Source organism: Triplophysa dalaica, chromosome 14, assembly GCF_015846415.1.
Source record: "Triplophysa dalaica isolate WHDGS20190420 chromosome 14, ASM1584641v1, whole genome shotgun sequence".
NCBI lineage: Eukaryota > Metazoa > Chordata > Actinopteri > Cypriniformes > Nemacheilidae > Triplophysa > Triplophysa dalaica.
The window spans coordinates 2,883,262-2,906,647 of NC_079555.1; the positions used below are offsets into that span (position 1 = coordinate 2,883,262).

General features: G+C 38.0%; 3 protein-coding genes across 5 annotated transcripts; 1 reads left to right on the forward strand and 2 right to left on the reverse strand.

Moving 5' to 3' along the window:
• The first annotated feature begins 1,207 nt into the window (after positions 1 to 1,207).
• lmf2a (lipase maturation factor 2a) lies at positions 1,208 to 11,970 on the forward strand. The gene is made up of 14 exons (XM_056766315.1): positions 1,208 to 1,418; positions 1,693 to 1,946; positions 4,759 to 4,787; positions 4,948 to 5,138; positions 5,421 to 5,599; positions 5,669 to 5,828; positions 6,409 to 6,543; positions 6,618 to 6,723; positions 6,976 to 7,072; positions 8,694 to 8,876; positions 9,061 to 9,229; positions 9,365 to 9,476; positions 10,480 to 10,588; positions 10,927 to 11,970. Exons 1-14 carry the CDS (start codon positions 1,325 to 1,327, stop codon positions 11,308 to 11,310), a joined length of 2,202 nt encoding a protein of 733 aa, XP_056622293.1. The 5' UTR covers positions 1,208 to 1,324; the 3' UTR covers positions 11,311 to 11,970.
• Positions 11,926 to 15,145, reverse strand: miox (myo-inositol oxygenase). 3 transcript variants are annotated; one of them, XM_056766318.1, is made up of 10 exons: positions 15,025 to 15,143; positions 14,262 to 14,333; positions 14,079 to 14,159; positions 13,749 to 13,911; positions 13,501 to 13,568; positions 13,311 to 13,420; positions 12,916 to 12,983; positions 12,743 to 12,792; positions 12,522 to 12,634; positions 11,926 to 12,413 (listed from the first exon to the last, which is right to left on the reverse strand). In XM_056766318.1, exons 1-10 carry the CDS (start codon positions 15,040 to 15,042, stop codon positions 12,305 to 12,307), a joined length of 852 nt encoding a protein of 283 aa, XP_056622296.1. In that variant the 5' UTR covers positions 15,043 to 15,143; the 3' UTR covers positions 11,926 to 12,304. The 3 variants fall into 3 exon arrangements, with proteins under 3 accessions (XP_056622296.1, XP_056622294.1, XP_056622295.1); XM_056766316.1 differs by having other exon boundaries at positions 12,522 to 12,792; positions 15,025 to 15,144; XM_056766317.1 differs by having other exon boundaries at positions 11,926 to 12,792; positions 15,025 to 15,145.
• Positions 15,146 to 17,133: 1,988 nt separating this feature from the next.
• adm2b (adrenomedullin 2b) lies at positions 17,134 to 22,530 on the reverse strand. The gene is given in 4 exon segments (XM_056766218.1): positions 17,134 to 18,800; positions 18,802 to 18,909; positions 22,105 to 22,263; positions 22,396 to 22,530. Coding segments are annotated over 3 exon segments (432 nt in total). The 5' UTR covers positions 22,176 to 22,263; positions 22,396 to 22,530; the 3' UTR covers positions 17,134 to 18,547.
• Between the last annotated feature and the right edge of the window lie 856 nt (positions 22,531 to 23,386).

Genomic DNA, 23,386 nt, shown 5'->3' on the forward strand with positions numbered 1-23,386 from the left:
AGATACAAGCTACCCATTAATAAAAGTAGTTAAGTTACAGCTCAGCCACCCATCTGAAAAGAAGTAAGCAACACTACAAGTTACTATAAAAAGTAGCTAGCTTATTTGAAACTACTTTTTTTTACAATCCCACATTAAGAAAATACAGGCGCGTAAAATTTCTTTTAGCAACCTATATAGTACATTTCCTAGATACAGTACTGTTTTTTACTTTAGTAAATATTGTAGTATACTACAGAATGTATAAACTGTTTGAATTTACTATATAGATATTACAGAATACTGTAGTATATGTTAATAGAGTGTGATAGTTACCTTATTATTCGACAGTTGTTATATACTACAATTTACTATAGTGAATACTTAAGTATACTATATTTTTATGTGATGTGATACACATGTTTTTGACATAACGTTTTAAATAAATAGAGTAGTTTAAAATGTTTTAATACAATACCCTTATCATTGCATTATACATTTATTATTTCCATTACATACGTTTTTAATATTTAATTATACTAGGATGGGTGTTTCGAACTTTAAATATTTACTCATGGACGTCCTTCACGATCTCTTATCAGTGAAGAGTAAAGCCGCAATACATAGTTAAACCAGTAGATGGCGACAATGAACCACTTCAGTTTGCGATACAGCAGCGCTGCTCTGAAGGCAGAAAGGAATGTAGCTTTTGGTCGCGCTAAACCGCTACTTTCTTAAAAAAGTAATTAACTACTGGAAAAGCTAAACTGTATTTTAAAATAGTTTAGCTGCCGCCAAGCTACTAAAAAAGGTAGTTAAGTTAGTAGCGTCGCTACCTGTAGTAACCTGCTCCCCAACGCTCTTGGGTGTCGGCCTGTCACGTGATGCAGATACCGCTGCTCTTTACTTTATATTCGAAATAAAATAATAACGATTATTGCACTGTATCTAGCAAAATTAATATAAATTAATATGTCTCTACATGAGATGTTTTTTCAATTTGAACATTTATTCCGATCCTAACCAACAGGCATCGCTGACGTACTTCCCTGGTCGTTTTCCTTGATAAACGTCATTAATATTCATGAGCCGTTCCCCGATTACAGCAGCCTTTGTTGATTCGTCCGCTCTCTTAACGTCTTGTTCTCCGCCTATCAGCTTGTCCAACCGGGCGTGCGTCCGTCAACGTAATTAATATTCATGAGGCAACCCTAAGCCATAGTAGGTTTCGAAATTCGATGCAAATGAGCGGTTATGTGGCGTCTCTTTTCCTGCGTCAAACGTTCAGTCCGCTGCAAACCTTTTCTCCATCTTTAGGAATTGTTTGGGAGCATTCCTCAAAAAAATGGGAGAAATAAGACTCCCCAGGCACATGTTCCTCTGGTGCCTGTCCGCGATCTATATGTTTGCGTTTGCGTCTCTTTATGTGCAAATTCCAGGTGAGTGAAGTTTTTACCAATGTAATAGTTAAGATGTTAACTTAACCCACGTGCGATCAAAATAGTTTAAGAGTCTGAATATAAATAACAGATTGTTTTATAATCGTTAAACAACAGCTTTTAAAGTATGTGTCAGAAAAGTCGTGATTTTGTAATGAAAACAAACAATACGTTTTAATTCAATGAACATATTTTTGCATGTTTACAAGCATACAGATGTTTCAATCTAACATAAAACCCGTCAATGTTAATATGGTTCTCTCTCTGTCTGTAGGTTTGTATGGGAATGAGGGTTTGTTACCAGCCCGCTGGACTCTTCGGGTTTCTGATAAAAGTCTTCTGGAGCAGCTGAAGGATTCTCCCACCCTGCTGTGGTTTGGTCCTCGTCTGGGTTTGGACACACAGCAGTGTATGGAGCTGCTGAGTCTGACCGGAGCTCTCATCAGTTTGATGGCTTTGGCTGTACCTGTGTTAAGAGACTGTCGAGTATTCCTGATCCTCTGGATCCTTTACCTGTCCTTATACCAGGTACATGCGTCAGTACTGTGTGCAGATGCCCAGTGCTCGAATTGAACCAAGTCTTATGGGGGTCCCCCCTCATAAGATTATTTTTTGGTGGGGGTTAGTCTCGCAATGTACAATTCAATCAAAATGCACAATATATTTGATTATAATATGCATAATTAAATACTACTATATTTAAAACGGGCTTACATGGAAGAACAGACCTCTTTCACTGTGGTCTGTAGATGTGGGGCGGGGCTTTTTTAAATTTAAAGAGACATGACAACTAGCCCATAAAAAACTGAATATAAATTATTAATAATAATTACTTCACTAAATTTACCACATCCATTGCATGAATTTAATCACATTTGTCATTATAATTTTTACTCAAATACAAATATCTGAGGGACCCCCAAAGTCCATTTTTTAACTTCTTAAGTCCCTAAAGCCTTATGGGGGGTCCCGGATCCCCACAGTCCCCCTTCAATTCGAGCACTGCCGATGCCTTTTATGCCATTGACACTATATTTAGGGGCACGCACACACTGCATCTAAATTCGGTTGTCACTACCGAAACTTTGCAGTGTGTACGTGGCCTTAAAGTCACTGTGAAATCAAACAGGAACATTCCAAGTGTTTTACACAGCGTTGCGGTGATTTTTTTTATAAATGATAAAAATAAAAAATAAATTGCACTTGTAATCTTTCCTCTCGTCCACTCAACAACACCTCTTCATCATATGACATTATCTAAACAACTAAAAAAAGAGGCGGGACTATATTGACTGTCCTATCCAGTACCTCAGAGGTGACGTATTTTGTAGGCTAACCCGGATGCAGGCGCCGCGCTGATCGCCAAAAATAAGCTCTGTGATTAACAGAGGTTGGGTTTATGATGTTTACAGGTTTTGTCTATAAAGATAATCTTTACAAAATAACACAACTTTTGTTACTTTTGTAGGCGAAATACAATCCGTAGAAGTGAAAAGCTAACACGGGGCTTTAAACCGACTACACTTAAAAGTGCAGTTTGTAACAATTTTGCAGTAAAATACCCCAAAACCACCATGCTAGTATATATATATTTTGTTCATCTGAGTACTTATCTTTCCAACTAACTTACTTGTAAATCGTGAGGAAATTCTAAACAGTGACACGGGGCTGCCTTTACTGACGTAGAAATCGCATGACAACAGTGTCGTGGACAAATGCGGAAGTTGTGTCTAGAGTCTAGCAAGCCACTAACTTGTTTCGAGCAGTCACATATTTATGGACCACAACTATTCGCAACGATTATAAAACTTTACCTCATCTGCTAACACGATTTTTCGCTCCCATCTGATTGATTGTAATCTGGGGTGGAGTTGAAGACAACAGATCCCATCATTCAATTCAATTCAATTTTATTTTATATAGCGCTTTTCACAATGTGTATTGTTTCAAAGCACCTTTACAGGGGCAAACAGGAAAAACAGAAAAGGTAAAACACAGCACAGTGCATGGTATTTATACAATGTTCCATTCCACTCTCCTTCACAGCGTTATCAAGCTACGGCATTGTTGTTGTTTTGATTGTGCGCCATTTAGCGGCGTTTTTTTTTTTACAAGCTGCACCTTTAAGGTCGCTCAATATCAACGTCACCGCCACCATGCCTCCGACAACTCTTTCAAACGTTTTTAAAAATGTGTTCACTGGTTAGTGATTACTAATAACTCTGTGAATGAATCCACATCTGTGTTTTAAGAGATTTGTGCACATGTTGCATTATTTGTGAGCTTTGTATGCACAATAACGTCTAATGTCTCCGCCAAAGGGAGTAGCAAGCAACTAACTTGTTTGCTAGCAACGCTGTTTTTAAGACACACTAAGGCTTTGAAAAATCACAAGTGGGTTATAATTGTTGTGTTTTATGTCATTGAATAAAACGTGAAAATAGGTTTTGTTTACAACAGACCTTCTTTCGGGCGATTTAAAAAAAACCCATAGACTTTGGAGCGATTGAACCGGAAGTCCTAAAATTCTAACTCGCTTCCGGGGTTTGCATACAAAAATACGTCATCTCTTTAGCCCTCCCCTCCTGGCCCAACGTACAACAAACCGGTCAAAAAGCGATCGGTAGAATAAAGCCCCGCCGTACATTTTTTTTTTATATATGTCACGATAAGGCAAAGAGGTCAATCGCTACTTCCGTTTCATAGTGACTTTAATGTAGTCACAATATGACTTTTGTTAATCTTGTACAGTCGTTAAAGTGTAATACTTTATGTTTGTACCAGCAAGAGGCACTGTACATGTAAGTTAAGTTTTTTTTGTGTGATGAAAAAAAAAAACACTGGTCCAGAAGAACTTTGGCTTTCATCTTTATTCGTTTTATTTTAAAATCGTACATATTGAATTACATCTTAAATAAATTGGTTTAACATTTTAATTTGGTTCAAATGTTTATGTTGGTTGTATGTTGATGAGGTGTTTGTGTAGTGTTAAACAACTGAAACAGGAAGCTCTTCTGGATCAGCTTTGCTAACGTTTTCCGAAGTGGTCTATAGTGACGTTATACTGTCTCTAGTGGTGGTCTGATATGTCGTATGATTTATCAGTTAAAAGTTTGTTAATTAAGTCATTTTTAATTTCAATTCATCAGACTTCTTCCATCACACTGTGTTGTTTAAAATTGTTTATTGAATTTAAAATATACCAAGTCTTCTGCTATCTAAATATTGGCAATAGCTAATAAAACAAAGTTGTGGAAAAGTTCAAATCGCCAAGCTGAATCTTTGATTGGGAAATGCATTTTCTAAGTTAGTTTTATATTTTTGGCTCGTTTTTCTTTAGGTGGGCCAGGTCTTCTTATACTTCCAGTGGTAAGTGTTAGATTCTTTGTTGCAACCTGATTGACAAATTGATTACATTTGCTAGACTGTCAAGTAGTCACCAACTAAAGTCACATGACCTCAGCACATCGCAACTCACAACTGCAATAAATGTCAGACATCACTCTCTTGCTCTTTCTGTCTTTGTCAGGGATAACCTCTTATTGGAGACGGGCTTTCTGGCCATTCTTGTCGCTCCCATGAACATGCCCTGGTCTTCTAAAGTGCGTCTCAATGACAACGTGACTTTCTGGCTGGTGCGTTGGCTGTTGTTTCGGCTGATGTTTGTGTCAGGTGTGGTCAAGTTGACCAGCCGCTGTCCCACTTGGTGGGGCTTGACAGGTGAGGAAGGAGCTGAGAATAAATGCTTTGGAAATACAACACACTGCTGATATTTTTATTGTGAATACACAGTTCTTCATGCATTTACTACAACCAAAGCACACTGTTTGATATACTGTATCCCACTGATATACTGCAATGCAGTCAATTTAGATCTCATGATGATCTATGGTACACAAAAAAGATATTTTGAGAAATGTCTTGTTGTTTGATTGTCAGTGTTCTTCTAAACATCGTTTGTGGAACGGAAAACTAAAGTCATTTGTGTTGTTTTCTCATCAGCGATGACCTATCATTATGAGACTCAGTGCATACCCACCCCACTGGCCTGGTTCGCTCATCAGCTGCCCATGTGGTTCCAGAAACTCAGTGTGGTTGGAGCGTTTGTCATCGAGATCGCCGTTTCCTTCCTGTTCTTCAGTCCTATACGAAGACACAGACTCACTGCCTTCTACATGCAGGTGTGTGTTTGGTCGGAGCGAGTCACATGTGTTTGTGCATCTTGTAATGTCTGCGTTTTTGATTGACAGATTCTGCTTCAAGTTCTGATTATCCTGTCTGGGAATTATAACTTTTTTAATATTCTCACCATCACTCTGTGCCTCTCGCTGCTGGACGATCAACACGTCAACGTCTGGCTCTTCCGAAGCCCACCGAAGACAGAGAAGAGTACAGACTCACTGACACAGGGTATTGCTAAATCCTTTTTTTTTTTACTGTGTTCTTACAAATTTTATTGTGATTTTTCACTTGTAAGATACTCAAAGCTGCTGAAATCCGTAACTTTTTTTTGGAAAAAAAAATCAGTAATTGTTGTTATCGTTTTTTACTAGTAATCTAGTAATAATGATTTATAAGTTATGATTTTGTTGGAAATGTCAGTTTTACGTCATTTGACTTAAACCTACGTAAAGACAATTATGTTAAGTAACCTGGAATTTTAGGTTACAAAGTGAGATGGCGAGATAGAAGCAAACGTTAGTCATTGTAGCTTTGATGGTGTTTGGGTTTTTAGTCATCAGTTTTTTTTTATTAATTCGATGTAGCCCCCCATTGTAAAATCTAACGGGTTCAAAATATTTTAGACATAACTGTATGTAAAGTCACCATGGAACGGAAGTTGTGATTGTCTTCTTTTCCCCATTGTGATTTTTGCACGGTGACTTTAAACGTGACTTTTATTGGCAGCATAAGAACTATTTGCCACACATTTGAAGGGTCACGTCTAGATAAGACGAGGTGTTTACAAGAGAATAATGTTTTATTTCAGGACCTTTGCAGACTCTTTTGTCTGGTGTCGTGTTGATGTTGGAGATTGGCGTCTATGCTCTGCTCGGTTACTGGATCGTTCTCTACTTCGAGCTGCAGGTGGACTGGGAAAAGAAAAACATCTCTTCCAAAACAGGTGATACCGTGGCGTTTATCTTTAATCTGTTTAATGTTCAGCATGACTCATCTCTATGGATTTCTGCTCTCCAGCATTCACGTATTTTGATTTTAACGGGTTTCTGAAGGCCGTGACTGTGCCCAGTATCTGGATGGGTGTCCTGTCTCTCACCTGGGAGGTCATCGTTGCAATGTTTAAGTGAGTCGTTTGCACTCACATTTATACAGTTAAATACTTTGAAGAGATTTTTAATAGCCTAACACCCAATTTTTGAAAGTTTTAGAAAATATAAAAGATAAAAGCCGAATAGAGACAAAGAAGTTCTCGCCATCTAAATAACCATGCAAGCTGGTGTAGCTTGAAAACTATTTTTCTCCAGTAGATGGAGTTGAGGTATGATAGGTTTTTCCACACAGTGAATGGATTCTAAGGTTGTTGTGTGTCTTACAGGAGTGCTTGTGTGAAGGGTTTCTTTTGGCGTCTCTGGAGCACAATCCAGTGGGCGATTATGGCCACAGCCACAGTTTCAATGTTTGCCATCAGTCTGGTAAGTAACAAATAAAATGTAAAGATTTTAATGCTTATTTACATTGTGTCCCTTTGTCTTCTGGGTGATGTTAAATTTTATATCGTTATAGGAACTGTTTACCCAATAATGAAATATCATGTTCTGCTCACTCGAATGTTGAAAAATTTGCTCTGTAAGAGCAGTCGATATGACTTGTGTACTATAATCCAAGTCTTTTAAAGGCATTTGAGAATTTATTGTGATGAACAGATTGTCATTGCATCCATGATGGCCTTCTGCTTCAAAATCTCATGTCATTCGCAAACTCTTTGTTGATGTGACACTTAAGGGGTGATTCACATTTCGCATCTAAAACTGAAAGGAAACTAGGGCTGGGCGATACGGCAAAAATGTAAACTCAATAGTTTTTTTCTATATTGATCAATAACAATATTTATTTCGATATATATAATTTATTTTATTCTATAATAATCTATGTAAAATAATATATTTTAAATGCACTTTATTTACAAAATAGTCTAACAAAAGTTATAATTAAATTCAACCAACACATACTGTTGAAACAAAGAGGACATTAGGCCATGAACAACATGGACTAGTTCATACAGTCTCATTTTGACATGTTAAGTAAAGGAAGTGTGAATTCAATACATTCAACCAATGAAAGGGCTCCGTTACTTTGTACATTCGAACGCTATTGGTTCAGCAACTGTGCACATATATAACACTGCAATAATGTCTTGCTCGAGTAGTGGGATTCTTTCAAAAAGACATCTCACATAAACTGTAGTACATTCCTTTAATCATGCAAGCATCTTCAATCTTTTAATGTGCAAACGAACTCACTTCATTACATCTCTAATCTGTACAGGGCAGCGCTGGTTTGTTTCATATGCATCAGTTCATGTTAGCAGATATGTAAACGGGGGATATAAAAACGTTTGTGTTTCAAAGTAACTCAATTGCAACTGCGCCTCAAGTTTTTGTTTAACCGGCGATTGCAAAGGAAAATAAGACACTTGATAAACCGCGTGAAGACAACTCGAGGTTAGTTTCCCTTTCGTTTCCGCTTCCAGTAATGTTTTCCTCCTCATGTCCAGTTAGCTTTGCCAAGTGGAGTATGAAATGGACTTTGTACTTTGACGTGCATGCTAAAAGCTGCACGATGACTGACTGTTGTTGCGTTTATTTCTGATGTCTGTTAGACTATAAGATTAATCAATATCGAGTCAAAATGCCAGTAGCGTATCATTATTCGATAGATTCGATAGATTCGATATGATATTGTTTATCAGCCCAGCCTTAGCGGAAACCGTGTGCCATGCAGCTTTCTCTTGTGAAAAGACAAGCGCCGAGTGCACGACACTCTGAAAAGTTGAACTACTTCCATCTCGATGCGGCGCCATCTACATTTAAGATAACAAACTTGCACGCGCAAAACATGCGAAATCTGAATCGCCGCTCACAAAGTCTTGCTGAACATAACATGCAGCTGTGGTATGAATAATAATTGATTTTGTTGAAATTCAACAGACACTGGACTGACACAATACATCTAGAAATGCTTATTTGATAAAACATTTTTGGAATGATCTTGTCATTTTTTTTTCGTATCTGTTTGTGTACGTGACACGTACAGGTTCCATACACCTACATGGAGAACAACGCTCACAATGAACTTTGGCCTGGGATCCGGAAAGCGTTTGAGGTAACTGAACGCTATCAGCTTGTAAGCTCATACGGATTGTTCAGGAGGATGACCGGTGTGGGAGGCCGTCCAGAGGTGGTGATCGAGGGCAGCATGGATCGCAACACATGGACGGTCAGTTCACAATGATTTTAAACATGAGCGCGTGCACAAAGCGTGTGAGGAGACAATGTTTATTAGCATTAGAACTTAATGGTTTAACATTGGGAATGGTAACCAGAGGGTAGGAGGTTTAAGGTCATACAATCTGCCACATGTCTTGACATTTGCATCTGAATGGTGGTTGTTTTTGCCGCAGGAGATCGAGTTCATGTATAAGCCCGGGAATATGACAGCAGCGCCGACTGTAGTGACTCCGCACCAGCCCAGATTGGATTGGCAGATGTGGTTTGCCGCTCTTGGACCAAACACGCAAAGCCCCTGGTTCAACAGTCTGTTACACCGACTGCTGCAGGGAAAGCAAGATGGTGTGTGTGTTTGTGTGTGTGTGTGTGCATCTCGCATGTATTTAAATGAATCTAGTGCATCAGTTTGCTGAAGACGCAATGCTCCGATGTTTTGTCATGTGTTATTAATGTAAATGTTGCATGTGTGTTTTGCAGTAATAAGACTCATTCAGACAGATGTGAGTCAGTATCCCTTCAGTCAACAGCCACCGAAGTATCTCAGAGCTCACCGCTACAAATACTGGTTCACCGAGCAGAAAAAGGACGGGTGAGCGCACACACTCACACACAAAACCACACAACCACACAAATGTATAAAAATAAAAGCTGAAAACCTGAAAGCTGAAATTGTAAGCTTTACATAGATACCAAACTCGAGCGGGTAATTCCCAAAGAGCAGGCAGCAGTGAGCCATGTTTGTAGGCGTGTTTCCAGCCTTTTTTGTTAAAGGGATAGTTCACCCAAAAAGGAAAATTTGTTCATCATTTACTCACGCTCATGTAATGTTATACCTGTTTAATTAATATTTGATGAACAAAGAGAAAGATGAAAGTAAGAATGTTAGTAGTTTTCCGTTTTGGGACATCACTGACTGGGGAAACATGAAATGTTTTTTTTCCAAAATTCTTTGGATGATGTCCCAGAACTGAAAATTGCTAACATTCTTCTAAATATCTTTCTCCGTGTTCATCGAAACACAGTAATTGGTACAGGTTTGAAACAACCTTGTGTAAATGATGACCGGATGTTTGGGTGAACTGTTCGTTTGATTGTGCAGCATCCACTCACAAACATAAAGTTTAGTGTAGGAAACTAACAAAAATATCTTCATGAAACATGATTTTTATTTAAAATCCTAACTATTATGGCATTAAAGACAAAAAAATATTTGGACCCAAATACTGTCACAAATATTCCCCTCCTACTTAAGACTGATTTTGTGGTCCAGGGTGTGTTTTTATTGTTGCTTCTCAATAAATATAGTACTTTACACTGTTTATAATACTTCAACTTTGAAAAATATACACATATGCAAACATCACATGAAATCTCACTGTCTATTTTCTATTTGCAAATACATCGTACAATATACATTTGTGATAATATTGATATATTGTACTGCTCTAGTTTTTTTATATACAGCGTTTGTATTATAAATAGTAAATTCATTAAAAATCAATTATAAAATGCTTAGTTCCAGTCCACGATTCTGATTGGTCAACATATCAATTGGTTTATCTTTGAGTGTTATTTTGTTTATTCGTGTCTAGATCATTTCCCAAGCGCTGGTGGAGAAGGGTGTATGTGGAAGAGTTCTATCCCATAGTGCACCTTGGTGATCCTTACCTTGAACGTATGCTAGATCAACATGGTCTCAAGGTAAGAAGTGACTCTACCATCGAAAGTGAAAGTGTGGGAAATGGGTTGAATATTAATTTCTACTTCTGAGAACAAACGGACGTGAAGTTCAGGGGAATAGCTCGATACAGCAAACACTTTTTTTTGTGTATTGAACAGAAATCCTTGAGTGATATCAGCAGACAGGATGTTTACAGTACACGCTGCACAATCCTACAATAACATTTCAAGGATTTTCCAAAAAGATATCGATAGCTTTTAACTAAGGGTGTAACTAGCAAAATGAACTAAATCTGTGTTTATTTATTGTTAAATTCTATTAATATAGGATCCCTATCCTCTCTCTTTTTGTGCGTCAGGATAAAGCTCCTTCCAGGCGTACTTCGAATGCTTGGTTGCCACAGTTATTGCGGCATGTACGTGAGCATGTGCGTGAGATACCGGCTCCTCTTCTGCTGTGGACTCTCTTCAGCGCGGCAGCAACCGTCTGTCTACTCCACACTTTATTTTCACGCAAACATCGGCACCACAAGCATCACCGTAACCAAAACACAGATAAAGAGAGCACAGATGAGACGCAGTTCAATAAGAAACATGTGGAAGAGAACGAGGACGAAACAAGAGAGGATTCAGTGTTAGATGATGATGGACAAGAGGAAGAAGAACAGGAGGGAGAAGGTAAACGGGAAGAGGAAGTGAGCTCGGAGGAAAACGAAGAAGACAGCCTCAGAAAAAGAAAGTGAGGGGTTCTGTAAAAACATCTCGGGGTAAAAACATCTGTCCTTTAACATCAGCACTTGTTAAGATCTTCACTGTGTCAAAACACTTGTTTTTATGAATGTGTTTGAGAAATGACGAACCTTAAATTCAGGCTGTGCCCTTAATATATTTCTTACTAAATTCAAACCAGAATGGAAAAACAAGGTAGCTTATAGTTTTTTTCACACACTACGTGACGCTTTTAACAAACTTTGCCATCTATCTTCCACTAAATCTCTCTGATATCTGAAAAGGTCATACTGTAGTTTCAGATGCAGATTCTGTCCTGTACCTAATGGTATAACTAGAATAAAAAGCCGAGCATCAAAGTTTACTTTAAAGGTGAATCACAATCTGAAAATTTATTTAAAAAGAAACTATATGAACACGTTTAGATGTGATGTGATGTTTTTCCTCTTCAGACAATCATTTGTAAATGTGTTGTGTGATGATCGTGTTTATGGGACTGTAGTTGGTCTGTGTTTTTGTATTGATGCAAAATCTGTCGTGTCAATATTTCATCCCGTGATCTTAAAACAAAAGGCCCCGTTCTGTAACAGTTTGCATGTTTGTTTTGTTAATATGCATAAAACACACACTTTAATGTTTTGTAACATTTTTAATAGTAAACATATATAAAAATACGTGCTAACAGAAGTGCCGCTCATTCCAAACCAAGCAATTGTGCTCCAATCTGAACGACTAATTGAATGTTAATTTTGTTTTACTTTCAATCTATTCATGGATGCACAATATTAAGTCTACATTTATTCCCTCATTGCTAACAAAACTATATAAACAATATGTTTTGCAATATCAAGACCGATACAATTCAAATGAGATTTTTACATTTTCTATTATAATTGTTAAATGTTCTTGCTGGAAATGTATTGACCCGTTCGCAGACATGTCTTGGTTCAGATCTGTTCAAATGTGTTTATTGCAGGAGATAGAATGAAGCGGCTGAAGGTGAGACGTTCACCAGCGCAGTAACCCAGGACAGTATTTATCAATGAGTGACTGATAATGGGGCTTTAGCTTCTCCACATCGGGCAACTCGGTGTTCTTTGTGTACAAATCAAACTTGCTGTTGTAGGAAAGACAAACAGACTGATGTTATTTTTCTGACTGTAAAATCAAAGCCAAAACTCATATAAAAGGTCAGCGGTCTTTCATTGAGAAACCGGAGACTTACTTAAACTCTTTCACCCAGGTCAGCATCTGCAGATCTTTCTCATTGCACAGGTGCATGTAGTCTCCGTTCGAATGCCAGGGGTAAAAGGAGTGGAAACGGATCATGTTTAACCCCTGCCGGAACAAAAGAGTATTTGTTGGAATTTTTATAGCAGGAGTTAAAAGAAAACGACTTCTTGATCGTGAATGAAATGCTGTGTTGCGTGCTTTTTGTGTCTTTACCTCTTCAGGGATGGTGCATTTGTTGAACTTCAGTACCCGGTACAAATACTCTGAAATAGTGTGAGAATCATTTATTTTACGGTTTCACGATTCAGTAGCAAACGGTCACATGTTTGTCAATGAGATATCCGACATCAGTCATGTCTTGGATATCAACCTTTGGAATAGTTTACCATCATGTCCCCAAGACATCAGAACATTATCCAGGCCACAGTGTGCTTTATAAATCCCAAATTCTGTGCTGCAGAAGGAAAGCAAATTTCAATTTTATAAATAAAATAAAAAAACTTGATGATTTTCTGTGAGACACTTAAAGGATAGTTCCCCCAAAAATGGGTCCGTTTCATTCAAAACCTGTACATGACTCTTCTGTGGAACTCAAAAGAAGATATTTTGAGAAATGTCTCGTGTCTCTTTTGTGTTTATTCAATGGGGTTTGGTACAGACATTCTTCAAAATATCTTCTTTGTGTCTTGGAGTCATTTTTATCCCTTTAAGGACTCATTTTAAATGTCCATGCAACAAAATACATAGTGATCTCTGGCTATTAAGTATCCTAAAGTTGTACTTGAGAGCGAGGTTCTTCTCATCCGGATTGTCCTCAAATGTCGAGTTTCTAAACACTATTGAATTCTGAAACTTGCATCCCACCGGGAACGTGTCTCCAACGACTGCCCACTGCAAAAAATGGCGGTGTTCTAATTTCACGTGTGTATTATTCAACCCATGTAACCGATGTTTTGAATACATTTTCTCACCTGCGGCTCTCCATACAACGCCATGATTTTCCCAATGTCATGGATCAGACCGACTAGCTGGAACCAATCTGGAGACAACGAGTTAAATAGTACGTATGAATGATTTTAAGAAGGCTTTCTGGTAAGGACATAATGACCGTAGCTTCAGAAAACACGTCAGGTATGTTGTTCATGAAAAACACAAGCTTATCTAACTGAGGAATATGTTGAAAACACTCCGGTGACCTTTGTCCCTTCTGACCTCTTACCCTTATCAGGATGCTCCTTGCGGATCCCCTCGGCGGTCTGGAACGCGTGGAAAGAGTTTGGGAAGTCGACGTCGGGATCGGATTCATCGACCAGCGCATCCAGTGAATTGATGCTGTCCATCATGGTCATGCTGAAGTGAGTGCAGTTTGCCCACTCCAGATGCTGAGGTCAGAGGTCATGTTCAGTGTTTGTCATGGCTCTCGGTTGGAAAGCATTGCAGATTTTGGTTTCTAGTACAGTTTACTTAAGTACAGCAGTAAAACACGTCCAGCTGCACCAAAGTAAACCTTCCTTAAAAAACTTAAAGATGTGTGTTAAGGTGGACTGACCTTCTTCTTGACGAAGTCTAGCGTTTGGTGCGTGTGCATAAGCTTATATGTGTTAAACACACGGTCAAAGAGTTCTCCGCTCTGTCTCACACACACATACAGAACACAGCAAGTGATGAAAACAATGGCACAGCAGTAGGAGAACTGTATAGAAGTGTGATTTTACTGTGTGTAAATATTTACCTCAAAGTTTCTAAACTCCTCTTTATCTTTCTGAAGACAATCAGGCCGATAGGCCAGAGAGGGATCCGACCCCTAAGAGTCAAAGTGTAAAAAAAGATGATTAATTGGACCCGTACCAGCTTAAAACTAAGCAAATATAGCTTTAAAAACAATTTCCTAATTCCAGTTTGTCAGGATTGTGAAATAAAAAATTAAATGTAATACAACATAAAGCATTACATACTGTACTTTTATAATAAACGTGGATTGTAACAATACAATGCGGACTTCGCTTTACAATGAAGCATTTTGAACAAATTGGTTCAATTACGATGAAACTGAAATCGAACAACAATTTTTTTTCCAAAATGTTAAGCATTTTCAAATATCATTTTTGTTGTACATTTAACTTGTTGTAGAATTGGTGACAGTAAAGCTTTATTGAACTTTCTGTATTTAAAACAAAATACAAATTGAATAGGTCTGTCACTTTCATTTTTAATTAAGAAAACTTAACTCTAACAGAGAATAATAAATAAATTGAGGTGTCGAAAAAATGAAGAGACATTTAATCAGCATTTCTAGATGTATTGTAGCCATTCAGGACATTCATTTTCTGCAGATAAATGCAAATAGAAACAACGTTTTTCTTAGAAATTTGAGAGAAATATTGTTAGAATGAAACAAAAAAGGACCATTTTACCTAAACACATACCTATAAATAGAACATTTTGAATTGGTCTCTTAATACACTAATAGATTTAGCATTTATATCATTACATACCAGGTTCAGCACCCTCATGGTTTAGCTTAAGTTCTCTGGTTCAGTGTGAGAGTAGATGTTGTGTGTTTGGAGCTTGTGTCTCTGTGTGTCTATTTATCAATGCTGCACATACAGGGTTCATGAACTGTAATGGGAAAACTAGTAACAGTTTAACTTTCTCCAATTCACTCGTTGCAGGGGTCTGTCAGTGTGCGTAAAGGTGTGTTTGTGTTCGTTTTCGTGCGTGTGTTTACGTATGTGTTTGTGTATGTATTTGTGTGCGTGTTTGTGTAGTGTTTAAGTGTGCGTGCGTGCGTGCGTGTTTGTGTGTGTGTATTTAAGTGTGCATTTGTGTGTGTTTGTGTGCGTGAATGCGTGTGTGCATGCACGTGTGTGTGTTTAAGTGCGTACGTACGTGCGTGTGTTTGTGTTTGCGTGTGTGTGCGTGTGTGTGCGTGCACGTGTGTGTATTTAAGTGTGTGTACGTGTGTGTATTTACGTGTGTAAATGCTCTCCGCTGTCTGGAAGTGATAATTTGACCTAAATCTAAGAATCTAAGGACATCTAAGGACCCTCTTACAGTGACTCAGGAGTTTTGCTTTAAAAAGAAAATGTAAGAATTTTAAAATTAGGCATCAAGTAGAATTAACCTTCATGTCCATAGATACAGTTTTAAAGTTTTAATTGTTCCCCCATGTTGATTTCCACTTACGTTTATTTATTAAGAAGATGAATAAAAAAAATATGAATTCAGTTAATGAAAAAGTTATTTTGTCCAGTTTATCTTGAATCTTTTGAAGTTGAAGCCATAAACTTCAGTTTAGCAACTCCGTCACTGAGAGACTGGAGTCATGACGTAATCCATTCTTTAAATTCATATTTCGTTCATGTTTTTGAACGAACACACATCTGTCTGGTGACACCCCTGAGTTTTATTGGCGGATTGAATGTAGGTAGGTCAAGGACACAACGTGTCAAAACACACAATTACAGCATGAACTGTGATGAAGATACACACAGACTTATTCTGATAGCATCTCAAATCTTTTTTTAAAAATCTTTTCATAATTTTGGAAGTTGCTGCTTTGTTAGTTTTTTTAGAAAAATAGAAAACTATTTATGTTATAAATATACAGTACATAACATTATCTTTTTTAAACACCCTCAAAAAGATCTTGTTAAACATCAACACATGTTTTGTTATGCTTTTTATCACATTATGTGTCATTTTGTTACTTTTACTTTTGTTAAGTGTTAAGTGAACACAAAATTAGTTGTTTTAACACGACCATTTTTATAGTGGATATTTTGTTTTTTAAAGTATATGTTTTTAAATAGCTTATAAAACTTGTCAATGAAGGAATTTTCAACTGGGAGTATGCAGCGACATTAATATTGTATACCAACTTCAACTATTTTATTTTAAATATTTTTAAAGTATTTAGTATAGTAAACAGTTGAAAAGATTCACAATAGTTGTGTTTTATCACATTTACTATACTAAAGCTATAGTGTACTATATTAAAGTGCGCTAAACTATGCTTTCATATGGGCCAACTAAAAGTCCATCCTACATTAAAATACATTTTAAATTAAAAAGTGATTTATGACCTGGTACAAAATGGACATTATATTTACCATGCAAACAGTGGAATGAGGAGGCTACCTATCATAAAAGTCTGGATAGATGGGTTCATTGCACGCACACGCCCGGCCCAAGTTACCTTCTGGTCTTGTCTGGCTATTAATATAACATTTAATTTATTTATATATTTAATTTAATTAATATTTTCTGTATATTATTTGTATTGAATTAAATTAAAAACACTCAACAATTATTGATTCTTTGCAGTAGTCTGCCGGAAGTTTAGTTTGGGCATACGCAGGATGTTGTTGCCACATGGGTTTAATTTCTATTCATTTCTCGGCCTGAGAGAGATTGAAAATGTTTTGGTAGTCAGACATGCAGCCAGCAGAGAGCAGTCTTACCTCAAACCACATAAAAGCTGCTCTCTCGCTCTCTCTCTTGATGCCATGGTACTTGGTGTACAGTATGTGTTTGAAAGTTTCATCTAGTGTGTGTTTATATGCAAGCTTGTGTTTGTTTGTGCTGCTCAAATGATACAGTGAAACATTTTAATGTTTTGTTTATTGACACGTTAAATGATATTAACATACACAACGGAGACGAATAGCTAGAAACATACGATCATTTTACACTTATAAAAAATATTTACACATCAGATGCCTTTGTTAACTAAGAATTAAATAACAACTCTTTCCATTCAAGTCAAAGCCAAATCAATTCTTTCTCGTTTAAAGTGCTTAATGTTTATGGTAACATTTGACCTGTGTAACTGATGTACGCAGGAGGACATACGGACAGTTCTCCGGTGACACCACTAAGAGAAACTAATGGGATGTGTGTGTTTGGATGGATGGGAAAACATGCTTTTTGGCCAGATGATCATGTTTAAATTCATGTTTTATTTTGGAAGACTGTTGGGTCGTTGTGATCAAATGTTGTTGCAAACATGAGAGCTTTATGGATGAATAACATTATAAAAGTTTAAAGGTGAATACTGAGTATAATCCTAAAAAATTATGACCCTAAAAAAAGTATTTGGACTCTTCAGATCTTGAAATACTTTTGCCTCAACTAGTTAAAGATCATAGACAGCTAAAAATAAAGCAGGTGTGGGTTCGATCTGATGCATTGATCTGCTTGTAGTGAGTCTGCTTGTACCTGGATCATGGCAGATGAGGAGACGGATGAGACAAAAAATTCTGTCATTATTTATTCAGCCTCATGTTGTCTGTATAAGACTCTGTCTTCCTTGAAACAAAAGTAAACATTTTGAGAAATGTCTCTGTGGTTTTATGTCCATACAATGACCAACATTCTTCAAAATGTCTTCTTTTGTGTTCTGCAGATTGTCACAGTATCACATGCAGTCAAACAGATTGGAATAACATATAATATTTATTTTTGGATGAACTATCCCTTTAATTTCATGGCATTTGATGACATGTAACCAAGTAGGAAGTGTCCGCAAATAAATGTTAGATCGCTTCTCGGAACTAACATATCCTTCACAGAAGTGTCCTAGCAGAGTAACCTTTAGGTGATTCATCACATGAATTTTAGACAAGTTTCTCTAACATTACACATTTAGATTTCTTGAAATGTTTGCATGAAGGTGTGCTAGTTTGGTATCTCATGCAATAGCATTCATACGGCTTTAATGTCCTAATACGGGATGTTTACTCTCAAGTGCTTGTCGAAGCTCTGTACGGCTTTAGCTGGCTCAGTCGAGGCCGATGCGTCTCAGATTATCAGAGAGACCGAGAGAACAATCCTCCCAAACAGTCTTCTAAAACATACAGATAATGAAGCTTCCAAGGGTATCAAGTATTAAAAGTAGGTAAGACAGCTCAGCGACAGCTCGGGCGTTCTCACATACGTGCACTGTAGAAGGACAGTCCGTACGGTTTCTTTACGTCTTTTGTCACATTCTCCTTATTCTCAAGTGCTTCATCAGTTTTATCCGTAACTATGAGGACTTCTGGGATTGATGGGCGAGCTGTCCTGGCGTCCGTTCTGCCCCATTAGCTGGTAGAGCCGGTGGCTGAGATTCTGCACCTGGCAGGTACCCAGCACACAGCCCACACGCATCAGCTGACCCCGGACCTGCCGACGTTCCCGGGAGTGACCCTGGGGGGTGCTGTTCTGATTGGACGGTGTGCCGGTCTGTCTCGACGGGTGTCCTTTATGCAGGAGGGCTCTCCAGACCCACGCGCTCTTTTGCCCCGGAACTCGGTGCTTTTGAGGGGATGGTGATGGTTTCCATGGCAACGCCGCCCTCTGTTTCTAGAAGCTTCCATGGTGTTCCAGGAACACTCGGTCTGGTGATGTAAAGAGAAATAGTCATTCAGACATTTCCTGATCCGCTGTCCTACTTAACTGTGTCGATCGATCGTCATTTAATATCAAAACAGAATGTCTGGAAGAGAGCTAGAGACTGTTTTTCCATACAGGGACGGGATAATCAGGCTGTCAGTATTGCAAAATAAAGCCAGACAGGGTTTACTCAGGTTTTTATCAGATTACTGGATGCAGGTCAACAAGCTTTTTATTTACATCTACTCTTAGAGGGGCAAACTGACCCCTGATACTGTTAAAAAATTCTCAATAAACTGGCACCAGTGCCCATCATGCACAGCTGCACATTTTTCCAAACCATTTCAAATAAATGTTGTGATTTTTGTTGTATGTTGATTATAAGGACTATTATAAGGATTATAAGCATTAGTAACGCGAAGGTCATAGGTTCGATCCCAGGAGATTGCACATACTCACATTGCAATGTCCTTACAATTGTTTCTAAGTCACCTTGGATAAAAGCATCTGCCAAATGCATTAATATAAAATGTAATGTATTGTAACACACATTTCAAAATATGTTGAAATCATCATTTGCATTTCTTATACATTCAACTTATAATAAGAAGTATTTGCGAGATGTACAGCCGCTGAAAAAAATAAGATAACAAAAAAGCATTTTTTCTGAATTTACTATTTATATGGATGTGTTTTGGTGAAACATCATTTCAACCCAATGTCAAATAAAAATATTTTTCTATTTGCATTTATTTGAAGGAAATGAAAACTGGAAAAACAGGTCAAAATAACGAAAAGAAGCTCTTGATTTGTTCAGACTTCAAATAGGGCAAAGAAAACAAGTTCATATTCACTTCCAAGCAATATAGAAGCAATATTTCTACATGTGTTTAGGAAAAGATCAAGATTTCTTATGTGTTAACGTCGATGTCTTGTCATGCCGTCACATTCCTGTTGGATGACTTTGTCGCTCCTGAACTTAGATTTTGCTGAAATTCAACAGACACTGGACTGAAACGACCACAATATATCTAGAAATTCTGATTACATTAAACATTTGAAATAGTCACTTGAATCTGTCCTATGTGGATGAATCTTTGTATATATTTTGGATGTCTGTATGTTTATGTTGTGTATTAGTGGTGATAAAGGGTAATACTCTAGTCTTAAATTCTAATCCTTATGTTTCTGAACAGGATTAGTCTGCTCAAAAGTATTTCAATACGGCAATACACACAATCACTTGGTCTGTGAAAGTAAGCACTCCTGCTCGCTGCCTTTTTTAAACCGTATTTACAAGATTATGACATGTAAACCTGTGGTCTATATTCTGTTGTCTTTATGTTTGTCTGCGTATTGGTCAGTCTGTCTGTCTTGTTGATCTGTCTCCTTGTCTGTCTGTCTGTCTGCGTTGTCCTGCTCCGCGTGTCTGCCTCTTGTCAACATTTCCATCATTTGACTGCTTGTCTGCCTGCGTGCCTGTCCGTCTATTGTATTAGTGAACTTGTTCTCTTGATTCCTTTTAAAGTTCTGCTTATCGTTTGACATGCACTCTTCATAATTTCCCGTCTGTACATCATTCTGCATTGTCGTGATTAAAGCGTGCTTATCCAATCTGTTAACGTGCCATTGTTGCGGTTATATGAATGATTAGATTAAAGCCTCAACCATATCATAAAGTCTGAGTGATACGCTCTGCGGAACGGCACAGTTACACAATAGACTCGTATTCCAAACCCATCATGAGCCTCTGTCCTGAACTGAAGTCATACTGTTTCACTCCTCTAATGAGAGAGAGATGCTGTATTTCACACACATACGCACAGACCTGTGAGTACGGAAGAACAGGGTGAAGAGTCTCTTGGCGGTCAGAGGAGAGGCACAGGATGCACAGGAGGATGTGCATTGTGATGTTTCATTCTGTCTTGCGGATGAATGGAGAGGAAGAGGAGAAGGAAGGTTCAGGATGAGAGCGAGACTGTTGAGATGAGTTCCCACATTAGTGCCCTGCATGTGGCCTGAGAGTGTGAGACATCACACAAACCGTTAAGACTGATGTTGCAATCCGCTCTCTGAAGGGCACATGTTTAAAACAGGGCCATAATGGGCTCCTATTGGGGGACAACGGCCTAAATCCGCCTTACATAAATTCATTGTACCTTTGCCCTGTGCAAAGGATTTCATTTGCAGCCGAACATTGAAGTTTTAAATCACTGAGTGCTTGTGTCCGTGGACTCGTGTTGACCTTTTCCCACACTGCGCTCACACAGCATGTTTAGATTTATGTTACAAGTTTGTTTCGTTTTTGAAGGCCACTGACTTGTTTAGTATTGCGCGTTGGAAGAAATATTCTCGACCCACCAGCAGGTGGAGCCGCTTGGCTTGTTTTCGGTAAAGAATTGTATCATTTATAGGCCTAAACTAAAACATCAGAACAGCAGTCCCAAAAGCAGTTCAGCTTTTAATGTATGTTTGAAAACGTGTTGTAACAAAATATCACATAGCATATTAAAATGCAAAATGTAACTTCTCTATTTTTTAATCGGCTGTTACGCGTTTAGTTGTTTGTTGTGTGTGTATTTTTGTGGATTGTTGTTTTTATGCTTTATTATGTAACGCGATTACAGTTTTATGAAGGGTGATTTTAGGTTGATTGGGACACTTTTTGGCATAGAGATGAATGGCAAGTCCAAAACGTTTGGTACCCAATGTCTGCAGGACTTTGTAGCATAGACGTCATTCATTTACATCATTCGTATTTTATCCAGCAAGTCAGAGTCTGAAATAGATCTTTGTATCATGACTAAGCAGTCACGATGTGGAAACATGAGAAACTACGTTAGGTGGCACGTCTCTTTTGTGCTCCGTGTGCCCATGGAGAAGGTCAAGTGATATTTTCGGCAGCCACACACACATTTAAGAAGTTTCTCTTTAACAATCTGAGTTTAAATCTAAGATGCGTGTGAATTGTAGGCTATGTGTTAAGACATTCATTGAACCTCGGATACCAATGACGCGCACTCGGTCTATAAGTGACCTTTTCAAAGTTGGCCATATTATTTAAATTATCTGAACAATTGATGATCATACACGTTCACGTGGTAATTCTGCACATTTTCCAGGTTAAAGTGGTGCACAGGTGATCCGGGCGGCGCCGGTGTCCCGTGCGTAAACCCAATTGGTGTCTGTTGCGCACTCACCTGTTGCGCGCCGGCAGCGCCAGTGTCTGGAGCGACAAAAGAAACACGCAGATCAGAAGAAGTGATTTCATGTCCGTGTCCTTTAATAACAGCTGAAATTGTCGTTATTCTTTACAGTCCGACACGATAAAGCTATTCAGTCCGGATGGATACGCGCACCTGCGGAGGACACCAAAATGTGGTTATTTAGTTACAGAATTGATCTGTCTGTTGATGAGTAATGGTAATCTTATGTAAACAACTGCACAGTAACATATAAAGGTTATTATAGTCACTTTTTAGCGTTCTTACGTTAAACGTCATCCCATGAAGAAACTGCCGTTGCGCGACCTTCGTTGTCCATCATACAGTAATGCTTAAAATTAAAACCGAAACGCAGAGAAAAAGTTAGCTTCGCTTGTTAGTGCAGCACTTAGATGTATTGGTTTCGGTGACTCTCAGAAAGGACTCAGACTTTACTTGGATAGAGGAGATCCTTAAATACTCAGAGGGAGGGACTCTGGATAACTGACAGTACAGAATGAAAGCTCTAGATAATCTTGATCATAAACGCAATATCCTCCTGAAAGCATGTTAACTGTACATCACTCACTGTTATGAATATATTACAACTGATCCCAATTCTTGTAGGATTTTGGGCCTGATTAATGATTGGGGGAGTGGCCAATATTATGATATTAATATAATGTGACATTGTAAAATGGTTCAAAAATAACATTTCAACCAAAAATGACAAATCTCTCATTATTGTATATTAGCCTATATTATTTTTCAAGTTTTTCCAATCCTAAGACTAAAGAATGTAAAAAATGTTATTGTTAAATATTTCCCAGTATTCTTCGGTCATCTTAGGTTACACTCTCTTCCACTTAATTGTATTTTAAATGTCTAATATTTAAAGATCTGAACGTAAAACCGTGTCACGATATAAAACATTGTATATGCGGTCAGATGTGACCTATAGTGCCTGAAGGTCAAAGACGTTAAAAGAACTGTGTTTTGGATTTATATAGCTCAGCCTGTCCTGTGGCCTTTTGAAAGAGGATTTTAAGAGCATCAGCAGCACTTCTAATGTTAATAAGAGTCAGTCACAGATGAGACTCTGACACACGCACAGACAGTGTGCTCAGGCCTTGAGTCTCTGTGGGTCTAATCTATAAATTTTATAGTTGCTTTGTCCTCAATGTGAGTTTTAGAGCGGTCCATTATTCTGTGTACTGTATAACAGCACTGTGCGTGTCTTTGTGATTGTCTTTATAGCTCAGTAGCACAAAGGTCAGAT

Excerpts from the sequence above, each read along its gene's own strand:
- lmf2a (XM_056766315.1), top strand. The coding sequence starts at position 1,325 with ATGGGAGAAATAAGACTCCCCAGGCACATGTTCCTCTGGTGCCTGTCC. Across the intron at positions 8,877-9,060 it reads TGGATCGCAACACATGGACG|GAGATCGAGTTCATGTATAA; the intron begins GTCAGTTCACAA and ends TTTTTGCCGCAG. Across the intron at positions 10,589-10,926 it reads TAGATCAACATGGTCTCAAG|GATAAAGCTCCTTCCAGGCG; the intron begins GTAAGAAGTGAC and ends TTTGTGCGTCAG.
- miox (XM_056766316.1), bottom strand. Across the intron at positions 12,984-13,310 it reads GAGAAGAACCTCGCTCTCAA|CACAGAATTTGGGATTTATA; the intron begins GTACAACTTTAG and ends TTCCTTCTGCAG. Across the intron at positions 12,414-12,521 it reads ACCTGGGTGAAAGAGTTTAA|CAAGTTTGATTTGTACACAA; the intron begins GTAAGTCTCCGG and ends TTCCTACAACAG.